Genomic DNA, 21,644 nt, shown 5'->3' on the forward strand with positions numbered 1-21,644 from the left:
TCAGAGGAGCTCAAAGTTTGCTGTTTTGGGACCCATCAAAACCAGGAGGGTATCTGACCATAATGAAAATGCTGATTTTTGTCCTCATCATTTTAAGATGCTATAGAAAAAGAAAGAAAAATGAGTTGATTTGACTCCTGTTTGTAAACTTACTATGTACTGTCATCTTCCCCATGTACATTTAAGTTTCAAACAGGTCCCAGAGATTGCAAGGCAAGAGTGTTAAGGCAGTATAAGAAAGTCGGTATTTTATTCACACCTCTTGATTCCCTTAAATGCATTTCTAAGGCATCAAAAGGGGCATGTGGTTTGTGCTTGCCTTTTCAGAAAAAGGCATTCAGTACACTGTAAAAAATGGGTGCTCCATGACAGACGTAAGCCACTCACAGCCCCAGGCAATGACCACACCATTAGAGAGGAACAGGGAGATGCAGCAGGGTTTCCTGGGTGTGGGTTCCTCACCATCTGTCTTTCTGGTACACATCTGTTTGTACAATCTCGCTGGGGTGCTCGGAGATGCAGGCCCCGTTGATGTCATTGAGCTTGTTGTCTGGAAGATCCTCAGATTTTGTGCAAAGTTTCAGTGCCCTGGAGATGAAGACATCCAAGTCAAACTCAGAGTCTTTTTTGCTGTTCACCTCCGTGGGTTCTTTGTGGAGGTGGTGAGGAGAAGATGGCAGGCTCCGTTCCTGAATCTCTGGAAGTGGACTGGGACACTCGAGACCCACCTGCGTGCTCTTCACCCACTGAGCAATCTCCAGGAAGAGGTTGGATGGTTCTTCTTCCAGCGACAGCTCAGCTGTGGGTGCTATGGTTGCTCTTTTCCAATGTGATAAATCTAAGATAAGCTTGGGCTCCGAGTAGTGATGGGGCTTATTGTCCCTCCACAGCAATTTGTCCAAGTAGGAAGGTGACCCCACTTTGTAATCACATGATTTCCCACAATCAGCGTCAAATACTCGGTCCATGGATGAGTGGGAGAGCTCCAAGAACCTCTCCGAGCTGCTCTGTGAGTACTTCCGTGGATCAACTTGTGCTTCCTCAGCAATGGATTCAGACCCTGCCCGAGGGTCCCGCTGGACATCATCCATGTCGTGGTATTTATCGTGCCTCCATTCCAGGTCAGAGGAGAGGCTTATGTGATATCTGTGAAAGACACACTGCTATTAGACACGCAGATGATGGCTTCATTAGAAACAGCACTTCTAAAACAGACATAGAATCACAGAATCACAGAATGGTTGGGGTTGGAAAGGACCTTAAGATCATCTAGTTGCAGCCTTGATGCTGCGATTTTTGCCTTTTTCTTGCTAATATACTGCTTAAACTACAGATCTCTTACTTCTTATTAGTATTAGAGACCTCTCTCGTGTGTGTTAAAACAGGCTGGGGAGTGAGAAGTTTATCAAGAGTCTGAGATGGGACCAGTAGTAGGTATAAAGCCCCAACAACCAAACCAACCAAACTCTTCATTTAGGCCTTCATCATCTTCCCTCCCCTTGGTATTAGAACATTATTAACAATACTAATTACGAAACTGACCCTCAGTCCACAGACAAGTACCCTCAGTGTGAGAGCTCCTTGTTTGTTGCCATGAAAGTAAAAAAGATGAGCTTCAGTCCCCACTGAGATTGTACATCCTCAGTTTACTCTGACATGGTGGACCAAGACCATCCCTGAGGGGCCACCTTCCAAAGTGATAACTTCTCTACATTAATTGCAATTACCCAATAACACCCATTCTTAGACATGGTTTTCAAAGCGACATCTAATTTACTGGTTCCTAACCGAGCTGCCTTGTAAAGATGTATTATAGAATCCTAGAACCCCAGTTACTGGGGCTCTATGTCTCAGCAATGAAATGGTCTTCAGGTATCCCACAACAAACAGGCAGAAATCATTTCTCATCTCTAAAACACTCAGATTGTGTTGCAAAAATTATTCCCCTATAGCAGATGTTCCCAGCTGGGTGGCAAGACCTACGGCCCCGGTCCCAGCTCCGTGTGTCACACCAGGAAAACCAAGAGACAAAAAGGTGACAAGGTGACTTCCAGCAACTAATTTGGGGATTATAACCAGCTGCTTTGGGGATTATAACAGGCAGGGATGCTGGAGCTGTGGGTACACTGAAGAGAGAGATCCTGAGAAAAGCCTCCAGCTTTTCTCTTTACCTAATTTACCTCGTTGCCCCCCCAGCCTCCACACTGATATGTGTTCACCCAGGCAGAGAGATTAGTAATAGTGAAGGAGAGGGATTTCTTTAGATTATTTTTTCAGTGCTGGTGAAATACGGTGGATTAAGAAGGCAAGGAGATTTAATTGCTATTCAGAGAGCAACAATGCTGCAGACATCCTCAGCCAGCTCACCCCGCTCAGCTGGAAGGAGCTCTATAGGAAAATGAACCTACTTAATTCTTAGCTGCTTATTTTGTCCTACCTGCTCTGGTACTGGGACTGGCCTAGTAATTGGGGTAATTATCTAGGACATGAGAGACCTCAGCTCAAGGCTTTGGTCTACTCTAAACTTCCTGTACGACTTCCAGCAAACCATTTAAAAGTCATACAATTAAGAATATTTTAACAGACCCCAGATTCGTAGCCTCTGGGGCATATGCACCTTGAAAAGTGATATACTGCTCCAAATCAGGCCTGGTCCCTAAAAGGCACAAGAATTACATTATTTTGTAACTGGTATTATCACCGAATCCCAGACTGGTTTGTGTTGGAAGGGACCTTAAAGCTCATCCAGCTCCAACCCCTGCCATGGGCAGGGACACCTTCCACTAGAGCAGGTTGCTCCAAGCCCCTGTGTCCAACCTGGCCTTGAACACTGCCAGGGATGGGGCAGCCACAGCTTCTCTGGGCACCTGGTGCCAGGGCCAAAGGACAGAGGGAAGAACCGCAGCATCACTTAAACAGATGTAACTCAAATGGAGACAATATAGGCTGTGAATAAAACCAAGAGCAGAAAGACAGTGACTGGGACATGCAGATTCAACATCTGCTCACTGCGGAAATCAGTGACAAACCCCTCGTTGGCTTTAAAGAAAGCATAAAGAAGGAAAAGCATGTTTCTTTCTTGGGTCTGGAACATGTGACTGAACCCAGCCAAAAGCAGGTCAGAGGCTCACCAGTCAGGTTCTGCCTAAGTTATTTAAGCCAGTATCTGGTCTGTGGCCCAGCCTTGGGTACCATACCTGTCCGAGTTAGACATCTGGCTCTGGTTGGCTTCCATCAGTAAAATATCATCAATCTCATCCTCAATCCGGAACGGATGCTGAGACACTGGTTCATCCTCAGGGCAGGAATACTGACTCATGTAAGGATGCTGCAGACCCATCTCAGCCGTTAATCGATCCATAGGGTTAAATGTCAGTATTTTCTCCAGAAAATCAATAGCTGTGAAGCAAGGAGAAACAAGCTCACTAATTCCTCAAAAGCAACATCAGCTTCCTCTCCAGGATGTGCCTTTTGAATCCCCCATAACTAATCCCTTTGAAGTAAGGAAGGAATTAAAGGTCACATGCTATGTGCATCTCGAACAGGCACTTCTATCCTCGCACCATCCATCCTATCTGCCCCGGGAGCAGTGTCCTTGCAGTGGAGCAATCCTACAGCCTGCAGGTGTCATTTCATCTAGCAAGGCAGAAGAAATGACTGAGAGCATCACACCTCCACAGCACACCATGTACATGCTATACCGTGTACTGTGATCCTGAGCCAGAACACTGAGCTCAAGGTCAAAAGACCTTTGTGAGGTGTCGGGTTTGATTCCATGCTCTCCGATCCATTTGCCAAGCACACTGAGCTTCAGACAACTGATTTCACATCATGTGCAGCTGAAGTGGGATTAGATTTAAAGTGCAATTTTTAAGTCTTTAGTGTGACCAACACTATGAAATTATTTTACCCTTTAATATTTAAAGAACTCCAAGTGCCTAAAATTACTTTAGAAAGACTGTGGAGCATGAACTCTTTTTACAGTGATGAAGGAGGAAGTTAAGTGAAATTGAAATTACTAGAATTACATCTAAATATAGAGGGTTTGTTGTGATTTCTTTGATGATACCTTTTACTGAGCTTATGTGGAAAGATCAAATCCTGTCATTAAAGAGTTTATTCAATTGATTCTTGGTGTGTGGAAAAGACCCTTTAGAGTTCAGATAATACAAATAGGAAAATGCCTTTCTTCAACTGCAACTGTGGATTGTACCATCAGAAACATCCTCATTAAAGGTGTAAGTGTGAATAGGACAGTTTCTCCAGGGACAAAAATTGCTCAGCAGAAAGGCCGGGCCATACCTATTGCCTCAGTGCTTAAACATTAACCAATATCCAATTGTCTCCCACAAGATTATTTCATTGCTTGGACTAATTAAGTAGGAAGGAATCAAAAGCTTCATAAGGTCACCGACTGCGGGTAAGAAGCACGGAGGAATGATGTATTACAAGCTATATATTACGATGTAGTACGGGTCAGAGAGGAAGGAAAATGTCAACGAATTATACAAAGGGCACAGGTGACCTTTCTTCCCACAGTAACAACAGGGAATAAATCCATCCCTGCTTGCCGAAGCCTGACGTGGGTAACCCAGGCCGATGGCTATCACATTGCCAAGCCCTGGTAGCACACGTCCTATAACCAGGAATTATGCCAATGAACATAGGACAGGCTGGGTTGAACATAAGCCAGGCTGGGTCTTGACGTCTTCCCAAAAGCAGGAGGCCAGGTCCACTACCCCGGCTTAAGCCCTGACACGAGGTCAGAAGAGCTGATGTGCCCTGATCCACACTGCTCAACTCCAGCTGCCACCCTGCAAGCTCTCCCTGCCTGCAAAGCTGCTCCAGGGAAACATTCAGGTCTGAAAGCCTGTGGTTTGCAGCCCCCTCACAACAACACCGCTGATTTCTACTTTTTTAAGCTTTAGCCAAAGAAGGGAAGGGGTTGAACTGGTGCTCGAGCACTGCAGGCTGTGACAGCCTGACGTGAGTGATGCCCAAGCCTCAAAGCACTTGGATGCTTCTGCTTGTAGCAACCATCTCACTGAATTCAGACATCTGTGAAGTAAAAACACTTATTTTTTGTATTATACAATTGCATTCATGCAAAAAGTACATCAAGAAAACGAACATGGCATGAAAATAACCTCTGGGGTGAAGCCTCAGCTCAAGAAAAGGCACAGGAAGGCAGGGATGCACCTTGAAAGTGTCTTGTAGGACTATTTCACCCTCGTTTCTGTAAGAGCTACCTGCAAGAAAGCTACTGCACCACCATTGCTGTCCTGCGGCCCACATCTTCCCTGGTGAGATGGCAAGCAGGACCCTGGTGGGGACAGCAGTGGGGCCATGCACTGTAACCCCCCCCCAGATATCTGAATCCTGTTCACCAGCGTTAATGCACTTGGTCTTAGAGGAGAATCCCTGTGGTCTGCTGAAATAGGTCTGCTGAAGCCAGCAGGCACTACAGTACCTTCACTGTCCACTTCGGGGAGCAGCTTACGCAGCGGCTTCCTCACTTCCCAGGTGCTGTTGATAAACGTGGGCATCACTTTGAGCAGCTCCTCTTTGTCCTCCTCGTGGACAACGGGAATTGTCTCCAGAATAAGCTGCATCTGTTCCAGCTCGTGACCCCCTAAATGGGCAGAGAACAGGCAGAGAGGTAAGACATCGAAGTTAAACTGAGTGTGCTTGTGTGTGGTGCTACCTCCCTGAAATGAGCCATGTCACCGCAGCGCTGCATCTCTGAGTGCACCTCTGAGTGAAGCATTGATGCTTCCCAGCTTCAGCCACCAGTCCTTGCTGCAAGGAAAACGTCGTCACCACCTTCTTATGACCCAGCTGCAATGATATCCCCAGGTCACTCTCCTGCTTCTCTGTCCCCATCCTTCTCCTGCTTGAGAGCTCAACTTTTGGTTCTCCCTCTACACAGCAGCACATGGAGCAACCGCTCAGGTGTGTCCAAGGCAGAGGTTCAGGTGAGATGCCTCCATTCACACACACACAGAGGCTGTGCAGCCCACAAAGCCCCCATATGTCATCTCCCACTATCCCTGGTGGGACAGCAGGGTCACCTCTTTTTAAGGGTGAAAGAGTTAACCTAGATGATTTGCCCTCTTATCACCCTTAGGCTGTCAGGCAGAGCAGAAACTGTACCCAACCAAAATCAGAGGTGGGAGCTATGACCCATTGGCAGGCTCCATCCTGTGTGATAGCAGGAGATGAATATTTGCTCTAACAAACAGCCTCAAAAATGACAACTTCCCCCCCTCTGCTGCACTCTGAGGAGACCCCCCCTGCAGCCCTGGTCCAGCTCTGGGGAAGAGCACAAGAGGGACGTGGAGCTGCTGGAGCGAGGCCAGAGGAGGCCCCGGAGCTGCTGCGAGGGCTGGAGCAGCTCTGCTCTGGAGCCAGGCTGAGAGAGCTGGGCTGGGGCAGCTGGAGAAGAGAAGGCTCCTCAAGGGGACACCTTAGAGCAGCTCCAGGGCCTAAAGGGGCTCCAGGAGACCTGGAGAGGGGATTGGGACAAGGGATGGAGGGACAGGACAAGGGCAATGGCTTGAACCTGCCAGAGGGGAGACTGAGATGAGCTCTGAGGCAGAAGCTCTTCCCTGGGAGGGTGCTGAGGTGCTGGCACCAGATGCCCAGAGAAGCTGTGGCTGCCCCATCCCTGGCAGTGTTCAAGGCCAGGTTGGACACAGGGGCTTGGAGCAACCTGCTCTAGTGGAAGGTGTCCCTGCCCATGGCAGGGGTTGGAGCTGGATGAGCTTTAAGGTCCCTTCCAACACAAACCAGTCTGGGATTCCATGACTCTCTTTAAGCACTGGGCTTGTCCACAAGCCCACAAGAAGCATCACAGCTCACATGGCTGCAGCCAGGCTGGGCAGTTCCTGCAGCTGTCAACATGTGTCCCTGCCATGCCCTGTGCCATGCCAAGGAGCAAAGCCCCTCTGTGCTGTGGCAACAAAAAGAGCTGCCAGAAGCCCAATGACAAAAAGAAGATGGTTAACCCAGCTCCAGGGTCCCAAAGCTTGATCTTCAAATGTAGCATTTGGGAGAGCACAAGGCTCTGATTGTGACAATCCCCACAACTGCTATGAACAATCATGTATTTTTCATCCTTTTCCTTCAGGACATATTTATCCACAGCTACGAGTCAGTGAGAGGAAGAAGCAGCATTGCCAGTGGAGCGGAGCCAACCACCTCATTAATGAACGTTAATCCCATTCTTTAATGCACTATTGGATTTGACCGACAGCTCAGCAGCTGATTTCCAGCCTTCTGTGTGTACAGAGAAGCAGCCTGGCAGAAATATCGAGTCACACTATTGATTTTGTGTCTGCCAGAAACGCCGGTTATAAATACTCTGTTATTAGAGGCAGGACTATCCATTAAGATAGCAAGCTGGCTGGCGTGGACAAATCAAAGAGGGTTTTGGGGCTACTAAGTCCTTGCTGTTCAAGTCGTGGATTTCAGGTGGCTTCACTGGCAAGCAGCACCCGGATGACCTGCAGCAAGAGAAGCAAACCTCATTTGTGGCACAGCACTTCTAACCAGTCTGCAGGGAGCATGGACAGCACAGCCCGCAGGGGCTGGTGCAGACCACCACTGGCTTCACGCCCTCAAGCCACTCTTTACCTTTGGAGGTCCCTGGCACCTTGCAAGGGCCGCCCTCCCCAGCCCAGAGCTCCCTCTGGGTCTGCAGGAGGTTTCCAGACTCAGATCCATGGAGCCGACCCCAAACACACACACTCCGGGGCAAGGGCACGTCCAAATGTCAAGGTGGAGAAAAGGTCTCCATCCATTGTGGCCTCATCACTCCAGCAAGGTTTGGTTCAATGCAGTTGTCTGCACCCTGAACAGTAGAGCTCCAAGCCAGGACATGGCAATGAACTTAGACAACATCAAAGCAACACCGACATCTTTTGAGCAACCTGCTCTAGTGGAAGGTGTCCCTGCCCGTGGCAGGGACTTGGAATTGGATGAGCTTTAAGGTCCCTTCCAACACAAACCAGTCTGGGATTCTGTGACATTAGCAGAGCTGGTCAGCATCACACCACACATCCACCCAGAACAAAGCTTCAGAAGAAGATAGAGCAGCAGGAAAGGCAAAAAAGACAGAGGGACACCCTCCCAAAAGATCGATCCTGGGAAAATTAGTTAACTTCCCTACAGAAGAACTAATTTAAGATCACTTAGAAGTTCACAGCACGGCTCCAGGAGAAAATAAAGATGACCATCAAGAAACACCTTGTTAGTCAGGCTAATTCCCAAACTGCAACCAGAATCACAGGGTATTGAAAATCCCAAAGGCTTTATGGCTGTTCTCCTCTCAGTGCAGCTCCAAGCACTGCTCACTGAAGGTACCTGGCAGCCAAAAAGTATCATGTTTAGTCACACAGAGAAGCTGCTAATGCAACACTGGAAGCCTTGAATTATGGCTCTCAGGAATCCAGTTCTCCACCATTATCCTCTTATTTATGTAATTCCTAGGGATCTTCTGGAGGCATTAATTCCTGAGAAGAAAAACACAAACTACAGACAGAATAAACGTAATGTGCTGTCATTACCCGAGGAGAGAACAAGGAGCTCTGCATCACGTCTTGGAAAAGGGAACCCTTCCCCGGGCTTGCAGCCAAATCCTGGCTAAGCACCCAAGCCCTGCTGGCGAATCCTCTGGGAGCAAGCACTGATCCCATGGGAAATGACACCACACCACCTTGTATCTCATGGCCACGGCGATGGCCCCACTGGCAAACCCCACAGACATCGGCAAGGACAGGCAGCTTTTCTTTTTCTCCTATTTTCTCTTGCCTCTACTGGTGATGCTTTCAGATGCACTTTGGCACCAGAGGGTGGAAAAGTCACTGGAGGGAGCTGTAGCTGCTCCGTTGTGGATGCTGTTCCCTGTTTTCCACGCAGCTCATGGTGGGGGAGCTCTCCAAAGAACCGGATTTTAGCTGCTGGAGACAGGCTACACCCCGTGAGCTTTGGATCAGTCACATTTCTTGTGGTTTCCTGGGTCTCTGTCAAAACTGCTCCTGGCATCACACCACCCAGAGAAGGGGCTGTGGGGAGGGGAAGGAGCCGGGGTTCCTCTTTGCTGTGTGTTCATTAACTTGTGTGGGAGAATGAAAGCAGTGAGTGACATCTATTCCTAGTAACCGATCACCTTAATTTAACTGTATTGCTTAAGCAGCCCAGACAGACTACTGAGTTAATTACATTGACTTATGCTAAGCACTCGATTTAAGTTGTGCCACTGACGCATACTCGGAAAACAATTTACCCAGTGAAAGGCAATTACTGGAGGTTTGCAGCTTTCTGGGAACTACATCGCTCTTCATTCCCACGGGGTGTTGCTGGTGATCCAGAACTCTCCAGAAGTCTCATCCTACAGTGATGGGGGCTGTAACTGGCCATGGGCAAACTCCTTCTCCCAGGCAAAGTGGAGAAAAGCAAAAGCAAAGATGAACCTGTGCTGTCCTGCAGGTGTTTGCCAGTTTTAGTTGCTCTGAGTGGTTGGGGCTTATTCCCCTCCTCTTTGGACACCAGCACATGAAAGAAGGCACATGGCATGGGACACTGCCACGGGCACCCTGCCCACTGCCAGGTTCCCATCCTGGCTCTTCTTTACTTACTGGTATAGGAGGAGGCCTATGGGGCACAGGGCCAGGACCTTCCCATAACAACTCTACAGACTATTTTTAAAGCAACCCAAAAGGAGTACGTATTTTGAGCTCCGGTTTTGATCCCCACCCTTTAACTCAGTATCCTGCCATCATCTGGGGGCTTATTAAGGGATTGCACAGGGCTGGAAAGCAGAGAAGCAGGGATGCTCACAGCATGTGTCTGGCTGAGCCCAGCCTGTGACCTGACAAATCCCATCTCCGACCTGCTATAGACTCTCAGGAACCTGCCAACGAAGTTCCTGTATGGCTGCTCTGGGGCACCTCACCTGGGCAGTCAGGACAGGACTGATGGGACCTGTACCCACGTGTAACACCAGCACAGGCACTTCAGCTGTCCTCCAGACACTCCTTGTATTGGAAAAAATAAATATGTCTAAGGTCAGTTAATCTCATCTAATGCAGACAGCTAATAGAGGACAGATGAATCACATCCTGGAGCTGCCTTTGCCTCTGCCTTGACCATGAAAGGAGCTTTAAGGACCAGTGTGTAGGTTGTAGGTATCTCGTGTCAGCCAATGTAAATTCTACCCCAGGGTCTACAAACAGCAAAAACAGCAAGCTGAGACAGGGGTCAAGCATGGTTTGAAAAGCCAGGCTAAAGATGAGTGCTTGCCGGCTATGGTGGGGATGGCCAGAGAAGGACCTGGACAAGCCAGTCCTTGTTTTGCTGTTTGACACAGGCAATGAGTACAGGAGAAGAGAGACTTATTTGAGTCCAAAAGGATTATCCTGGGGCTCCGGCTACATCCAGTTTAGTATGAGGTAGTGCACTGCTCTGCTCTGGTGCAACTCCTGCAGGACCAGAACCATCCACGCTAGGGTTTCCTTCTGCTGCTCTGGTTTACCTGGAGATAGTTTGGATCCAGTGCTCTGCACTAGTGGAGCTGAGATGCCTTATGATGCCTGCAAAGGTATCGTCCAGTTTGCTCCCACCCAAAAAGCTCAGAGACTCTTCCATGCCTTGGCAAAGGGAGGCCCCTGGCAGAGCTGTCTCTGGAGCAAACCCATGTGCAGCATCACCCAGCACCTGCACAGACAAGTGGCATGTGGAGACATCCCCTCTCCTGGATTATATCCCGAAGAGGCAGCAGGAGCAGCCAGGTCTGATGAGTAATTTTCATAACCGAGGTCCCTGGATGTGAAAATTCTGGGGAGGGAGGACCGAGGACAGGAGGAAGGAAGGAAAATGAGGCCGTTTTAATGACCTCTTCCAATGATGTCGACTGATTCATTTTCAGCTTTCACAAAAGAAATATGGAAGCTGGAGCATGGAGGGAGCAACGGAGCAGCTGCAATCAAGCACCAGCTGTGGAGCTCTGCAGCGCACCGAAATGTTTGTGGAGAAAATGTCCTTCTCCATTATTAATGGGCCTAATTATTTATTTACACAACCCCGCGAGCAGCTGCTCACAGACCTTGTCATTCACAACACTAACGGGCAATGGAGAGACCGGCGAGGAGGAGCGCTGCTGCAGATGCCGGGCAGGGGAGCAGCGTGGTCAGCAGGCAGACAGCGGCTGCTTCATCCCCGAATGCATGTCTCCACGTCCAGCCTGGGCAGTGCAGCTTTGCTCCTGACAGGGGCGCTTTTGGAATTGCATTATATCAAGATTTGCATCTCAAGAACATCAGAGCTGGGCTGCAAATGCTACGCTGATAATTATGCGCTCCGTGCCAGAGCTGCCTTTGTCTACTTTTCTTTGTACTGCACCTTTAGAACTCCAATACCTGCTGATAGGAAAATCCTGAAAATGGCTGAAAATGGGTAGTGGCATTAAAATGTCTTCCCTCAAAGAAAAGAGATGCCTTGAAGACACCAATCACAATTCAAAATCAATGGTACAAACCTCTTGGGACAGGCCCACTTTATTTCCTGTCCTATACTCCACCCTATGTTACTTTTTAGCATTGTCCCTGCCAACAAATGCTCCTATTTTCTGTTGAAAACCCAGAAACAGGAGAAGGTCTGGTTGTTTCATCAAAATTGCGCATTGTTTGGGTTTTACTTTTGGCAGCAGACCATCCCCACAGCAGCACTGTCAACCCCAGCCAGCCTCAGGCACCCCACCAGCTGGTGGCTTCCCTCTGGGGACATCATACCAATATGACCACGTGTCCTTGCCAGGCAAGCACAAGAAAACTGAATAAAAATCAACTCTTCTCCATCCCCAGGGGCCTGCCTGTACCAGGGAAGTCTGCACCAACCAAGGGACCCTCTAATATAGGCTGTGCAAGTGATGTTTGTTCTGGAGACAGCTCTAATGTAACCAACTGTAGGATCCCTGTAGCGATGCTACAAGCATTGCCTTAGCTGGGAAGGAGAGCGGAATTACCTCTGTCATGCTAAGAAGGCTTAGAATTGGGTAGCAGAGAGAGAGGGAGGGATAAAACAAAAATGAATCAATAGGGAGGCAGAAACCTACCAGCAAAGAGCATCCTTCCCGTCAGCATCTCGGCTAGGATGCAGCCGGCTGCCCACATGTCAATGGCTTTGGTGTAGTTGTTTGGCGAGAGGAGGAGCCGGGGGGAGCGGTACCATTTCGTTACTAAGCCTTCAGAAAGGTAACCCTGTAAGAGCAGAGACAGAGATGTCAGCAACCTTGCAGCAACCATGCTGACACCATGGCCTCACCATCAGATCCTGCAGAGAAACCTGCCCACTGCACTTGTGCTGCATCTAAGGCAGGCTGCGGTTGTATATCTTGCAGGAAGCAAGGACATGAGACATACGCCACGGGAAACAAGAGATGCTTCAGTCCTCCAGGAGGCAAAGCACTTGCAGCTCCCCTAAAACTTGTTTGCTGTTTGTCACCATGGGATTGAAGCAACTTCTGCAAAGAACAGATGGTTTGAATTGCACAGATTTGCAGATCATACCTGCAAAAGTTATTTCAGGTCACTGTTACAAGGACTTAGATTTATTATATAAATCCCAATTTCACCATCTGAGGCATTTTGGAAGTTAAGCACGTTATTTCAGTACTTTTCTGGGTCCCAGCCGTAACCCAGCAGCGTGTGAAGGTAGCTTAGACTTCCAAATGTTACCAGGTTGCAAGCTTTTGCTGATTCCATCTCCAGTTAATCCCACATCTACAGTCCCTCCATAGTTACCTAAACCACTGGTCACAGCAAGCTAATACTGCTGAGTTCCCATGGATCCAACTCCAAGCACTGATGCTAAAAGTGAATTTTATAAGGTCTGGAGCTCCCAGGGGAGCCCACACAAGAGCAGCTACCCATGGGTCAGTCCAGCAAGCACCAGGGACACACAAGACCAGAGCAGAGGTGGCCCAAAGGACTCCCAAGAGGGCAGCACCCACAGGATGTGCTCAGCAGGATCTGGCCTCTCACAGAAGCCAGGCTTCCTCGGGATGCTACCACAGCAAACCCCACTTGGTTGGGGCACATGCTGCCAACTGCGGATGAGCCCATTCAGCATCTCACCGGGGTGAGACATGAGACCTCGTAATAAAAGAGCAAAATGAGGGAATGAGCAGAGAAATGGATTTAGGGAGGAACACCACTACTGCGTGGAAGGAAAGCCTCCTGGATGAGCAGATGTCTTAAAGCATTGCTGCGCGGTTAACAGCCCCACAAGGGCTCTTAGCCAAGACTCTTGAAAGTAAGACACCATGGGATAAGTGGGAAAGCCCTTTGGAGGATTAGCTAGCTGATGCAGAGCGAGGAAACCCTGCCATTTCTGCACCAAGCCTGACTGTTGCCTCCCTCCCTCCCTGCCCAGCTCTTGGAGACCCAGCATTACAGATGCGTGGTGTGGGACAGCTCCTTTCCTCTGTCCTACTTTGCTTACAGTAGGATGTTTTGCTGGGATGCCTGACCTGCTTCTAAAGGAGATGCCCTCAGCAGCACCCCATGGGACAAAGACCGAGCGCTGTCGCCTCTTTGGACCTCAGCCTTCCTGTTCCTGAGCTCACCCAGGAGATTCAAGACAAGTGCCAAGCGCTCAGCAGCTCCCGCTGGAATCAAGGGGATGCGTTCAATCCTGCAAATAACACTGGCACCGTGAGGGATGTCCCATCGCCCCCCGCTTTGCCCGCCAGCCAAGCTCCGGATGTGTGCCGCGGTTGGGCATGAATAGTTATTTCATCAGGATAACGCCAGAATATTCCTAAGTGCCATTTTCTACATTAAATATAACACATTAACAGAACAAGATAGATTGAAATGCAATCATAGAAGTAGAAAAGACAAACTAAAATTAAATTATAAATTTAAATTGCATTTAAAATGCCATGAAGCATTTGGAGAGTATCTAAACGCAACGGCAGCATGAATACAGTTCACATAAAAACTCAGTTACAAACTCCATCCTAGCTGGTTTAATTCACAAACTGTTTTCAGTTGCGATACAACTGTGGATGCAGTTATGCCATATAACATCTCCTAGCATGTTACAGGATACATCTCTCAACCTAAACATGAGAGCAGTGCACCATTACAAACACTACAAGGTTCATAACGCTCCTCTTCCCCCAGTGCAGGTTTTTGTTCCCATTTCCAAATGTGCAAGTCATCAAGCTTTTAATCATGAAGGGTTTGCTTTTAAAAGAACGTTTTAATTTTGGTCTTCTTGAGATAAATTGTAATGGAGACTGATGAGCTGAGAAGTTTCATTTAATGCCATTACATTTTTGCTAATGCTGCTGAATCAGAACCAGCACAAAAGCCCCCAGGCATTAACTGATCAGACCGCCGCTCTTCAGCTACTGCAATTATTCCCAACAATGCTGGTATTTATTGGAAAATCTTAAGAAAATGAATTTTGGGGATAATGATCCCAGGCAATTCATAGCTGGAGCAAATTCTTCCCTTTCACAGCAAAGGAATGCCACTCTCCTTACAGTTTTAACACTTGGTTCATACATTTCTCTTCTCTGACAAGATGGATTTGAGTTCTCGGGGGCATGTACAGCATGCAAAATGTATGAGGAATATACTGCAAATATCTGTATGTTAGAACAAGCCAAACCCTTTTTCCTCCAGGCATCTCTTGTGTATTACAGAAAATTCCCTGCAAAAACTCACCCAATATTGTGGACACATCAGCCTCTCCCCTGCTGTGTGAGGATACTGGTGGCAATTAATTAGCAGCATTTCTCATTGTGCTTCCCTCTTCTGTCATCCATCACCATGTATTGACTGCCATCCCCCTGCTTTCCTCTCCTGAATAACCCAGACATTGGGTCACCCACCACGAAACTGAGGAAGGACCCATGGAGAAGAGCAACTACGTCACAGCTTCTCCCCATCCCACTGACTCACAGCCCACAGAGATGGATTCCTCCTTGCCTCCCATGGCATTCTGCTGCTGGTCTCTGGTTTATCCCTCCTCTTCCTTCCCAGCAGGAAAATAGTGGGAAAGGATGATGGGAGGTTTGAAGATCAAGACTTTACTGAGGTCTTCCAGTGGGACCAGCTAGGGTTGCTCCCACAACATCCCACTCCTGGGTAGCTTACACAGCCCCAACGCCTACGTCTGCTCTGCCTCCATGGTGGCTAAAAACATGGACTATGTGTTTACTTTTATAAAATATATAGAACAAGTTGCTGTTCTACCACCTGGAGGAAATAACTACAACCCTGTGGACTATCAAATCCCCAGGAGAAATATCACCACAGCTGTGGGAGCTGAGATCATGCAGTCACTGGCACAGACATGAGATGCTTGGGTAAGGATCCACCTAAGCCTGGGTTAGGTATGGGCTTGGCTCTTACCCGTGGTGCCAAGACTTATACGAGGACAGGAGCCATGCCAGGATGGAGAGCCCAAGCACTGCCAGCCATCACCTATACAAGGCACGGGCTTTAGCACAAGCATTTCGCCATTTACGTAGATTAGCCCAGATAGACAGACCAAGAGCAGAAGCATATTAATTAGTTCTAATTAAGATGGAACATACATCCTCATGACCATATTCTGTGGATTCAGCACAGCCCTTTCTGAACTGAAGAACTGCCAGAATCTCTTTAAAAACCAGTATAACGGAGTTAATTTGAAAACAGAAGTATTTTAAAGTCCAAGGGTTGCTCTCAAGCCCTCCCACGCTATTTTGGGGGGTTTGGGGGGGGGGGGATGTATCATTTTCCTGCTTCTCCTCTGCTCCCGCAGCATGTGCAGGCATGCTCACGCAATCTATAAAGGTGATGAATTCACAATAGGTAGGATAAACATCGAGTCGTATCCAACAGCACCAGCAAGAAACTGAAAAGCAAAAGAAAAATGAATGTTTTTTTCTAACCTTGACATAGCACAGGTTTTGTGTGTCACTTGCAACATCAGAAGTTAAAACTATTTCAGGCGGGTACTGCTACATCCCGGCATCGCACTGGCCATGGCATGCTGGACCACCTGCATCCTGAGAGCACCACGGGAAGCTGGCACGGCATGGCAGCACATGGGGAGCACAGCAAGATCCTCCAGTGCTCCAAAACAACCATCATCCATCCTCCTCCTTGGAGCTGGAGGACTCCTTGAGGTGGACACCAAAATCCAGGATCCCACCTCCTGCAGACCAGGCAGCCCCTAACACTGCAGCCCAAAGCTTCTGCTGAGAGTATTTCACACCAAAATCCCTCTTCCTGCACTCAAAAAGCCGTAGAGGTACAGACCAGGCACCCACAAACTCTAAATCCAGCAGGATCCAGACACAGCCTGTGTATCCACACCTCCATCCACAGCAGCAGACAGGACTTCTGTAGCTGCACCAGGAGCTGGGTCAGCTCCTGCTGCAGATGGCTGCAGTGCCAAGGAATGGGGACTCAAAATAGCAACAACCCCAAGCTTTTGGAATGATCCTGGTGCAGCAGTGGGCTGCTGCCTCTGCACAGCATGGTTCTTAACCTTATCTTTTACAAGGCAGGTAGGGAAGATCTAGGAGGAGCTGAGAAAGACACCGGATTTGCAGGAACATTGTTCCATAATAAAATAATAAAACTGGCATTGTGCATGGTTCCAGCAACGTGACGTGTGTTCTCATGGTTTTGGGATGACAGAGCGCATTTATTTCAGGACTACAGACTGTTTTGTGCTTCATCAGAGAAGGAGAACAACCAAGTCGGGGTCACAGCGGTGCTGCCTGCACAGGGCCATGGGCAGCTGCCCGAGGGCTGGACGTGGAGGGTGGTCCTCTCCAGAACGAGTACGGACCAACAACCACATCCTTGTCTCCTTTGAAGACCTCCTCACGATGCCCCACCTGGGAATTTCGTTGTTTTACTGGATGAACTGGAAGCTATTAAGTTTGCATTGACCAGCAAGTACAAAACAAAGGGAGGACTTCAAAGGTTTGAAGATGTTCTGGAAACTATTTACCATGAGATCGCCCCCTAAAAGTGCTGCTGCACCCTCCTTAGCAGGAATTTCTGCCAATTAATTCTGTAATTAATGTTGCCTTAAGCAAAGGGAGAGAGGCAGCCCCATGCAGATGGCCCCAAGCACTTCGGGGGACCAGGCAGAACCCCCATATCCCTGGTAATATGACTATTTTGTACAACATGGGCAGGCTCAGGAGTGTCCCACTTCACTGCCTTGTTACAGAGCTTCAGCAAGTCTCCATATCCCCATATAATAGCAGGCATTTCTGCCGTCTTCTCCAGCCAGGACCACCCAACCCAACAGCTTATCTCTGACCAGCACTGGGCAACATGCCACATGGGATGCACAGCCAGGGCTGTCTGCCCTCCAAAATTATTCTTAAGCCTAGACATTCATTGATATTTATCCCAATTCTTAATGCTTGACTTTGCTACCTCCCTGCTCTCCTGTCCCTCCTGTCCACCACGAGCTGAGGATGCTCAAGGGAGGACAGCACCTCCATTTACAACCCTTTGCCTCCCAAATCTGGGGCAGATCACATCTGGACACTCATTTGGAGCCAAAGATATTTAATAGGGCAAAAGACTGGGGATGGACGGACACATGGATGGATGGATGGATGGATGGATGGATGGAAGGATGGATGGATGGGCTGCTAAACACACCCAGGCAGCCTCTGAAGAAATGCAAGATGGAGGGGGAGACCCCAGAGCGCTCTGATGGCAAAGGTGAGATGCTTCATTCAGCAAGGAGGTGGTTAATGAAAAGGGAAATGCTCATCTTCACCTCTTTTGCACATGAATAAGGACCCTGTAGAGGCTGAATCTGCCCCTTACCTTCATCTCCAACACTCTACTGCTCACCATTTGGGCACCAAGTCACATGGCAAAGCATTCAGACCACAAACAGCAGCGACTGAGGAAAAAGGGATTAACATGGAGACGTTCTATAGGGATAAATAGCAGGATTAGTAACTCCCAGTAAGAAGAAGGAAGAGAAAGGAGCCTGCATGGCTGGATGGCGAGAGCATCAGATAAGACACAGGACAACAGAGAAACAGGGACATACAGGATCATCTCCTGCTAGACCTGATATTCTGTGCCCTAAAGAGATGTTTGCAAGTACATGAGCACCCACGTTGCTTAGAAACGTGTTTATGTGATACAGGGCTAAAACTTAAGCCGACAGGTATAAGCAGGCTGTGAAGGTGCAGACCCAGATCTGGATGTGACCTTGGCAGCCTGAAATTCATCTTGTCTGTTATGGGGAAGTTTCAAAACAACAGATGCACGTGTGCTGCTCTTAACACGTGGAGAAAGGGATCTGAGCAGCAAACACCAGCCAAATGGTGGGAGAAACGCAGGTGAAGCTGCCCTGCTTCAAAGCTGGTGCAGGCTAGCCCCCTGCTATGGTCCAGGACATCTCCCAGAGCTGGAGAGCTCCCCGATTCCCACTAGATCATCCTAACTAAACGGTTGCCTGCTGCAAGCCATGTAAACAAGGCACATTGCCAAGTAAGGGCTATTATTTAAGTGGTATATGTATTTCTAAACTGTGTTCAAAACTCTGCTCAGTTTGGGATTTAAGAAGCATTGGGGCAGAAAAGCTGTGACCTTTTAGACAAATAACAATACACAGCCTGTGATTTTTTATTTTTAGCAGAAGCCAGACACCAGTCCAAGCACATTCCAGATTCAAAGCATCCTAAGGGAGAAAAAATTCAAGTGCTTAAGACAACCCTTCCTCACCACAAAGGCTTGAAAGACGACATTATGCTAGAGTTACGCACTGACTTCAGAGGTTTGGATCTGATGGGTCTTCACAGTAATTAATTACCCAGGGAGAAGGATTTCACATGCTTTTGGCCAGCTCTGCATTAGCACCTGCTGGTAGCACCAAAAATTGGGCTGTGAGGATCCCTGTTATGATCAGTGCTGGCTGGCAGTGGTGTGGAGGCTCAGCAGCTTCAGATACAGTGATGCTCTGGTCCTCTCCCTCTCACTGATGCTTTCTGTGAAAGCACAGACCAAGGAGCTTATAAATCTGTATCAGCCCTTCAGGAAAGTGCAGGCTGAAAGAGAAATACAGAAAGGAATTGATTTTTATGAGTCATCTGAGAAGAGATGGAAATCAAAGGCACGACTGACCCGAGCCCTCTTGTCATACCTCTGCCTTCGCAGTGCCTGTCACCTGACCTTGGCAAACACAGTGCTCCCCATCACCACAATTTACAGGTAACTGACATGATTTGTGGTGCTGGATGCTCACCACTGCTGCTATTTTCAGCACTGTTCTGGAGTGCTCCAGGCCTCCCTGCACAGTGGGGATCTGCTGGCTTGTTTGCACTGGTGCTCCAGTGGGAGGAATCGGAGGATGCTCATGCAATAGCATCTTGCAAAGTTACATCCCACCATGAAGCCACAGCCCTTGACAGCTCTTTCCCACTGCACTGGCTGTTATTAAGGTGAGAGAATTGCTTAGAAATAACAATAGTTCTGCAGCACAGACAGATGACTCTTACCCTGATCCTTGTCTCTGACAAGATGATGCTCCTTATATTGGTGACTTTCTGACTCATGCAGCACTGCCTCGTTTGCAGGGTTTTTTTCCACAGGAGTTTCCCCCCTTAGGAAAAGCCTCTGAATGCATTTGACTTTAAAAAGCACAAACCACATATTTAAAAAGCCAGAAGCCTCTTCCTGAGCTGGGTAATAAATAACCAGTGAGAAAAGGAGCACAGGGCAGGAAACAGCGACAAGGACCCTGCTCTCACTCCTGATGTCCCTTGCAACCTTCTTCCTTTTCCCCAGGCTCTGTTTCTCCCCAAAGCCCAGACTTAAAATCAGATCAGGACTCAGCTTCAGGACCACAAGACAGTCTTTCCACCATCCCTTTCCCTCTCCCCTTTCCTGCCTACCCACACAAAGAAACAGTGTCCAAATGAGTGCACTGTGCAGCCAAATGCAAAGTGCATTTAAACCTCAGCACAGGCACAACAGCGGGTTCATGGGGGACACCAGGCTCATCCACACAAAAACCTAGCTCAAGAAAATAGATGCTACCTTATCTTACAATACCAAATAGCAACTTTAACCAGATATCAGCTGCAGACTGCATCGCATCTGCTGGCACAGACCATGCGGTACTTCGCTTCCTCCCAGCACCATGTGGATCCACAGGCTGATGAAGCAGCCACCGCACTTCACTGGTGCTCAAAAGCTCCAGCCTGGACAGCAACCTGCATTAAACATCTGCAGCTCCCTTCAAAACCCATTAACATCAGGACTGTGTGTTACAGAGACTTCTGACCTCTTTTTCTTGCCTCCCTCCCTCCCACACTGCCTGCCCATTGTCAGCACAGCCACTGCTCCCACCTTGAGCTGCTCCCAGCTTCAACCTCCCTTTCTGGAGGGCAAAGGAGCCCGGCAGCAGTGGCTGTGGGATGGCAGGTCCCTGCCCAGCTCCCTGTCCCAGGAGAGGGCAACACATCCACGGCTATCCCACAGGGTGGGTTTCACTGCAAGAGGCTGTCACCGGATTGAATTTGTTAGAGGAAAAGTGCAGCTCCTTTAATACCTGCATGTTTGCCTGAATATAGAATTGAGTATAGTCTTGTGTCCTGCTCCAGGGCAACAGCACAAGAGGGACGTGGAGCTGCTGGAGCGAGGCCAGAGGAGGCCCCAGAGCTGCTGCGAGGGCTGGAGCAGCTCTGCTCTGGAGCCAGGCTGAGAGAGCTGGGCTGGGGCAGCTGGAGAAGAGAAGGCTCCTCAAGGGGACACCTTAGAGCAGCTCCAGGGCCTAAACGGGTTCCAGGAAACCTGGATAGGGGCTTTGGACGAGGGATGGAGGGACAGGACAAGAGCAATGGCTTGAAACTGCCAGAGGGGGGATTGAGATGGGCTCTGAGAAAAAAATGAGGGTGCTGAGGCGCTGGCACAGGGTGCCCAGAGGAGCTGTGGCTGCCCCATCCCTGGCAGTGTTCAAGGCCAGGTTGGACACAAGGGGCTTGGAGCACCCTGCTCTAGTGGAAGGTGTCCCTGCCCATGGCAGGAGTTGGGACTGGATGAGCTTTAAGGTCCCTTCCAACACAAACCACTCTGGGATTCTATGATTCTGTAACCCTGTGCCAGCCAGCAGCTCATTGAACCATCTGGCATTGCCTACCTTGTGCGAGTAATGCTGATCCACGATCCTGGCCAGCCCGAAGTCTCCGATCTTCAGCACCAGATCCTCCGTGCTGATGAAAATATTGGCTGGCTTGAGGTCCCGGTGGAGGACGTTGGCCGAGTGGATGTACTTGAGCCCCCGCAGCAGCTGGTACATGAAGAGCTTGGCGTGCTCCTCGGCGAGCTTCCCCTGCTCCAGCAGGCGTGCCAGGTCCGTCTCCATGTACTCCTGGACGATGTACACCATGTTGAACTTGAAGAAATCCCCACGCAGGCAGGCGCCCTTGGGGCCCAGCACCTCGTACACCTTCACGATGTTGTCGTGGTCCAGGCGGCGGATGATTTTGATCTCACGGAAGGCGTGCTTCATGCTGCGCGCGTCGCCAATGGTGATCTTCTTCACCGCCACTTTGCGGCAGGGCTTGCTTTCGGGGGCTGGCAGCCACCCCCCAC

The 21,644-nt window shown here is 49.0% G+C and overlaps 1 protein-coding gene across 1 annotated transcript in view; it reads right to left on the reverse strand.

Moving 5' to 3' along the window:
• Window positions 1-458: 458 nt before the first annotated feature.
• Window positions 459-21,644, reverse strand: part of MAPK4 (mitogen-activated protein kinase 4) — a 21,411-nt gene continuing 225 nt past the window's right edge. The window contains exons 2-6 of the mRNA XM_010020546.1: window positions 21,190-21,626; window positions 12,113-12,257; window positions 5,471-5,632; window positions 3,198-3,399; window positions 459-1,146 (exon numbers count right to left, since the gene is read on the reverse strand). Coding sequence (XP_010018848.1) covers window positions 459-1,146; window positions 3,198-3,399; window positions 5,471-5,632; window positions 12,113-12,257; window positions 21,190-21,626 — 1,634 coding nt within the window. The remainder of the gene's footprint in view (window positions 1,147-3,197; window positions 3,400-5,470; window positions 5,633-12,112; window positions 12,258-21,189; window positions 21,627-21,644) is intronic.

The sequence above is a fragment of the Nestor notabilis genome, unplaced genomic scaffold (genome assembly GCF_000696875.1).
Source record: "Nestor notabilis isolate BGI_N333 unplaced genomic scaffold, ASM69687v1 scaffold14830, whole genome shotgun sequence".
NCBI classification, from domain to species: Eukaryota; Metazoa; Chordata; class Aves; order Psittaciformes; family Psittacidae; genus Nestor; species Nestor notabilis.